The sequence below is a fragment of the Laccaria bicolor genome, genomic scaffold (assembly GCF_000143565.1).
Source record: "Laccaria bicolor S238N-H82 LACBIscaffold_26 genomic scaffold, whole genome shotgun sequence".
Classification (NCBI taxonomy): domain Eukaryota; kingdom Fungi; phylum Basidiomycota; class Agaricomycetes; order Agaricales; family Hydnangiaceae; genus Laccaria; species Laccaria bicolor.
This window is the reverse complement of record NW_001889897.1, coordinates 328,538-334,748: the sequence shown is the minus strand read 5'-3', so window position 1 is coordinate 334,748 and position 6,211 is coordinate 328,538. Positions and strand designations below refer to the sequence as shown.

General features: G+C 49.4%; 2 protein-coding genes across 2 annotated transcripts; one reads left to right on the top strand and one right to left on the bottom strand.

Moving 5' to 3' along the window:
• Positions 1 to 1,636: 1,636 nt before the first annotated feature.
• LACBIDRAFT_330322 (uncharacterized protein) lies at positions 1,637 to 3,018 on the bottom strand (the record flags this gene model as incomplete). The annotated part of the gene is made up of 4 exons (XM_001884512.1): positions 1,637 to 1,679; positions 1,727 to 1,962; positions 2,008 to 2,387; positions 2,436 to 3,018. 4 exons carry the CDS (start codon positions 3,016 to 3,018, stop codon positions 1,637 to 1,639), a joined length of 1,242 nt encoding a protein of 413 aa, XP_001884547.1.
• Positions 3,019 to 3,517: 499 nt separating this feature from the next.
• LACBIDRAFT_330321 (uncharacterized protein) lies at positions 3,518 to 4,117 on the top strand (the record flags this gene model as incomplete). The annotated part of the gene is made up of 2 exons (XM_001884604.1): positions 3,518 to 3,592; positions 3,848 to 4,117. The coding sequence occupies 2 exons, from the start codon at positions 3,518 to 3,520 to the stop codon at positions 4,115 to 4,117; spliced, it is 345 nt and encodes a 114-aa protein (XP_001884639.1).
• Positions 4,118 to 6,211: the final 2,094 nt, after the last annotated feature.

Sequence of the window (6,211 nt, the reverse complement as noted above, 5' to 3'; positions counted from 1 at the left end):
GGCGGTGCCATTTTAAAAAATAATACATTGTGCCAGCGGTGCCATTTTAAAAAGAATACATTGCTCTGGCAGTGCCATTTTAAAAAGTAATACATTGTGCTGGCAGTGCCACCTAAAAAAAATACATTTCTCTGGCAGTGCCAATTTAAAAAATAATACATTGTGCCGGCGGTGAAAAAAATACATTGGTCTTGCGGTGCCTCTTTGAAAAAACTGCACTGCTGCAACAGAGCTTTATTATATAGATATATATTGCTCTAGACCTCCAACACAGCTATTCAAAAAGTGTCTCTTATGAAAAGGCAATGTGTTTTTATTGGAAGGTGTTCTGCTGGTGTGTTATATTCAGCTGTATATCTGGGGGGACATGATATGGACAATAGTTAATGAAGACTGCTTGTGTTTCAAAAGAAATTACAGTATCTCATCACCTTGCAGTAGGACTCTCATTGTGATTAATCATTCAGTATATTTTTCAGTTGTAATGGCTCACATTCATGACATTTAACTGATGACTGCAGCCCTATCACTATGTATGATCACCATCTATGTTTACATGGTACGCCGCAACTTGTGCCGCCAGAGGACAGGGTACACCGCAACTCTCCCCGCCGGGCATCAGGACATCTCCGCCGGTGAGACACTACGCCGTCGGTTAAAAGGATAGCCAGCGCATGCTACTTAGTGAGTCCCTGTAAGGATCACGGCCGCACCATCACTAAAGGCACATCATAAGATTCGGGCCGTCCGGCTGGGCCCATGTAGTATGGTGTTTTGTCACATCCGGCTACTCCATTAGGTAAGGCACAATGTGACTAACATATGTGGAGGATGAGGGAAGAGTTCGCCAATTTTTGCGTGCGTGTTTCTGGTTGCGCAGCTGAAAGCCTACCGGATGCGCGGCGGATTCTTAATTTGGTCATGGAGAGGGCGGCTCTTGTCTCCTCGCCACTACCAGCTGGTTGTGTCCTCTCATTGTTGAGACTTTGGTCGCCCATTCATCCGTAGTCAGGTCCTTGATCTGTCTACCCCAGTACTCTTCGCAATCACCTTTGGTAGCATTCCTTCTCGAATTCTGGGACAGACTTGCCTTTCTCAATGCACTCAGCTCAAACTGCTTGTCCGTCTGGTCTTATATGCTTGCGGACGACAGCTACTGCCAGCGTTGAACCAAGGCGACGGTCGGAACTACCTCAGCTTGTTTCTGAGTTTCCCGCAACATTCCAATACCTTCACCCACTTATCCTACGATAAACGCTCCTCCTAACTTGCTTACCCAACGCAAGGCATTCCTTCAAAGTCGGAATGCAACGCGAAACCTCGTTCCTAGATCCCAACTGACTAAGAGCATCATGCATCAGGGCTCTGTCGGTACACTTACTGTATGACTGAGTTGTGCGCCCACCTACCTTCCCGTCGTCGCATCGTTAGTACCTGTGCCCACGATACCATCCTCCGCGACGGGTTTTTACGCCTGAAACGCAGCATGATTCCTCCCTTTCTTCTGAAGCAAACTTTGTTTGTTCGACGTGGCACTACGCCCAAGCTCACAGAGTTTATTTGCTTGATCTTGGGTCTTCGTGGTACATTTGCCAATATCTAAGCCGAGGTTAATCCAATTTCGGTCTCTTCTGCTTCACGTTTCTTCGGCTTGAACATTCGTTACTTCTAATAATAAACTACAAATGGCGTAATAAAAAGTATTTCGTCGAGACGGACATCTTACTACTCCCCAATCCACCATTCAGGACCATGATTATTTTTCCGCAGGTACCATTCGTAGAGTATTCCGTTAAGTTCAGCATACAGCGTTCCCCCGCCCGTTTCGAAGAAAAGCAAACCCACTCCTATGTACCTTTCATAATCATTGAGCTCTTCCAAGTTTAACGGAAGAATTTCTTCCGTCTCAAATGACGTCGCATCGATTACATGAATGATTTCAAGCGAGGAGGAATGATCGCGCTAAGGATTCAGACGAGGCATATGGAAAAGTAACATCGGACGTACCTCTACAAATACCAGAGCTTCTTTTCCTAACTTTCCACTGCTGAATTGAAGATGGCGTACATGCCGGTCATGATCGTCGGACTTGGGGTCTTCCATGAATGTCTTTAGTGGGACTTTGTTTCGGACGTCCCATACAGACACTCTTCTGCGACCAATGGCTATAGCAAACCTGGACGCATCGGCGGAAAATGCAAGTAGTGGTGATTCCTGGAACAATACTTTCGGAACCCCGGCAATGGGAAGAGATATGCGGGTGATGAAGGAAAAGTCCACATTGTTTTTGCGGCCAGAATCCGAATAGTGAATGTCAATCGTTTCGTCGCGTCGGTTTCTCTCCAAATTCGCGTTGAGGAGAATGTGCCCGGAAGGGGATAGCATAACTTGGAGAACACATTAGAGTAGGACTGCATGAAAAATTTCGGACAAACCGAGACTCTTATCGTTCTCTGACTTTGACGTGAGCTTTAGAGCAAAGATTACTTTCCCGGACTCGATAAGAGGAAATTTATCCGAGGCGTCAGTGTCAGTAGTAGAGATGTCGAACAGCTTGCAATGGTCGTCAAAGCGCACCCCAAAAGTGATTCCCAGTGGATTTCGGGTGGATTTTATGAGCTCCAAATCATCAATATTGAAGTGGCCATCAACGCTACCATTGAAAGACCACAGAGCACGACCAACGCGATCATCGGCGCGGATTTCGTCGATTGATAGATGTAGATACGCCTTGTAAGTTATCTTTTCTAAGTACTTTGCGAATAGGAGGATCCGGTTGCCTTTGATGGGGACGAATGAAATCTCCGCTAAATCCCGCGACGGGTGTTTTGGGACGATGATTCGTGGCTTGAGGGTACAAGTAGTGAGTTGTATATGGCTTTCTCGATACGTCATATGAATTGACCTCATGTTTTCCGGAAGAATGGATGTTGTGCTCAAATATCGCACCGTCCCGGCGATAACAAATGATCCCCTTTCGAAGAGGACAATGAAGGTCGCGAATCCGAGATTCTTCATAATGTGTGAATCTGTAAAGTGAGCGATAAGTAGTGTTCGAATTTAAATACATATACAACGAAATCTCACGAATTGCGGTCAACGAGAATGGTCTTTTTGGGAATCCTCGACTTCAGCAATGGTGAAGGCGGTTCATCCATTGTTGGCTCATGAGAGTAGATAAGGAGCAGTGCGCTTCTGGCATGTAAGCGCACGCTGGGGCTGAGGAAGATTGTCGGACTTAAGGAGAGCTCAGCGCTCAGCTGCGAGCTCAGTTGGTTGCAGGCAAGGTGCGCGGCGTACTAGTTTGGATGTTGAGTGGCCTTGCCTGCGCTGCGGGGTGACATCGTCGTACGTGGTTTTTGCTGTGGAACTGCTCCAGTTTTCCTACCGCTTCGGGTTTGACCAATGGGGGTGGCAGACGGAATGTGAAGAATGTACCAACACTCACCTTTTCAGGCGAGTGTGGTACCCCCCCTGCCTGATAAGGTATGTTTTCCGTGAATCTATGTTTTTTTCAATGTTTTCGCCGATTGAGGACGAAAAGGTCGATTTTCAGCAACCAACAAAGTCCTTCCTAGCCCTCAACCACCCAGTGCGTGGGTCGTATCTGTATGACATCGTCAGGAGCCGGGGTCAATAGGTGGGTCGTATGTGACATCGTGAGGAAGAGCCGGGGTCAATAGGCGGCAGTGGCTGAATACACGCGCCTCGTCTCTGCGGATTGTCTGAGCTTGAAGAGCTCTGTTCTCCGCGCAATGTTAGGTCGCTCTATTCATGCATTCACGTAAATGTTCACGGAGAAACGACACAAACGACAGAGGAAGGCCAACACACACGTACCACCTAGGTCGAGTCTGGTACTCCGTTCTTCGTGTACGCCAGTGCCTCTTCGGAACGCTCCGCCGCCTCCAAGGGTACACTTCCCATCCGACCTACCAACCCAAACACGCTCCCACCATGTCAACATCACCTCATCCCACATCTGACATATGTACCACCAAACACACATCATGGCACTCGGACTCAAAAGGTGTACAACGTACCTCAACCCACTCGTTTCCCTCTGTATGGAGCTCCACCTGCCCACTCTCTTTCGTGGGGACGCGACGCCATATGAATGTTCACAAGCCGTGGTAAGCTGCGGCGTTAAACCATGGTTCGACGATTTTGTAGCGACGAGGGCAGGGGGCAGGGATAGACGCAGGAGGTGGAGAAGTCAAGTTGAGAATACCGATGAAGAAGAAAAGTTTGCAGAGCTTGAGTTGAGTTTGGAATGTGGAGATTTCAGAGACAAATTTGGTTGTTCACGCTGTTGCATTGGTAAATCCTCCCTTCCTCTCACAATGATTAATGACGACTCGCTAAGCTGTTTAAGCTTTAAATTCAAGGCCCAATCGCAAGGCCAACGACCCAACATCTCCCACATCCCATCAAACCTAGTCACCGACAGCACTGTCCTCCACTCGCACGTCAACACATAGATCAATGCCATCCAAGTGGTGACCACTGGCAAGCTCACAAGAGACGTCTCCTTCGACATAACATCGCAAGAGATCAACTTCTGGTTGAGTCTCGATAGCACATATGACAGTGACCCTAGCCCTTACCTAATGGACTAACCGAACCTGACAATACCTCATACCATATGGGGCCAGCGGACTCGGCCCACCTATCAACATATCCTCCATAGTGATGGCTGGGCCGAACAGGTGCGCGCCTGCCAATAATGGGCGCTCGCGCCTGCCATTAATGGGCGCGCTCATTCGAAATGACTTCACTGCGGACCCATGCCCATCGACAAATTGTCCATTAGTGATGGCTGGGCCCAACTGGTGCTCGCCCGCCAAATATAGGCGACGAGCTTTGCGCCAAAGCCGTTGTTGTGCCATCAGGTGGGCGACATATCTGGCAGTACTTACTGTCTTCAATTCAATGCGTGGGCCCTACAAAGTCTTCGTTTCAAATGGGTGGGCCCAACAGGTTCAATGAATGGATAATGGAATTTCCACACAAATGTGGCTCAGGTAATGAAGACAATCAAGATCCTGGGATATGAGGTTGGACTTGTACTGAAGTCAAAGAGAGTTTCATGGGCGTCATTGACGACGGCATGGAGAGTGGTGGAAGGAGTGATTCAACGTTGCACACTTTTGAGTCTTTCTTTGATTCAGGTGCCACACCTGTTTTCGCACCGGCGCCTGAGTCAACCTAGCTACATGTTACTTACACCTGCGAATACAAGGTTTGGGTTCCAAGCTGTTCCAAAACCCTGTCATGTAAGAGCGCCAACGCGTAGGAACCTCAATTTGTTTGCGCCCCAAGTAACCTCAATTTGCCAGCGCCCCAAAATGTGTCAGTTGAACTGAAAGAGCGCCAAAGCATATGCGTGCCAAAGAATAACTGCATCAAAAAATTTATTATACCCTAGCTACTGTAGGGTATTTCAAGATATGTATGGCCATGCGAATTTTATTTACAAGTCCTCCTCGATGATGGTGTCCGGTTTGCTCGACTGGCCTGCTGTCGCCGGATTGACGCTATCGGGAGCCTTACCACGCGTAGGTTGTCTGCGCTGAGGTGCACTCGGTGGGCCCTTCTTCCGATTGCTGGCCGGTTTCTTCCTGGTGATGTCCGCGTCGACCTCTTCATCAGCCTTCCTTTTGCGCCCAGTAGGTTCATCTCCACTTAGCGGGGAAGCGGGGCGAGATCCAATGGCGGTAAGTGGAGAACCTGGGCCAACCTCAACCGGCGCGAGTTCTACTCCTTCGGTGTTGGGCGCCGTGGGACTTGAAGGGGCAGCAGGTGCAACTCCAGCAGTGGCGGTGGCCACCACTGATTGCTGTTTCGCTGCGATGGGCGAGTTTGGCCGCGAGGGTGCATTCGAAGCAGGCGCTGGAGTTGATGGAGCGATGGTGGGCGCCATGTCAGTCCCATATGCTGCGCCAGGCGAACGTGGAGCTGCATCAGTGACAGTGGGCGCCGTGTGAATCGCATCTGCTGCGCCGGACGAACGTGGACCTGCATCAGTGGGGGGCGACGTCGACTGACCCCTTTGAAAATCCTGGGCGCAGGGCAGTCGAGCTTCGAGGACTTGGATCATCTCCTCCCACTTGGGTTTGGCGCGCTCCAACAACTCCTTCACCTTCGCCACTGAGTCGTCGCTTTCCACCAATACCAGTGCGCCCATCTCCTCCGGAAGATCGGTCATTTC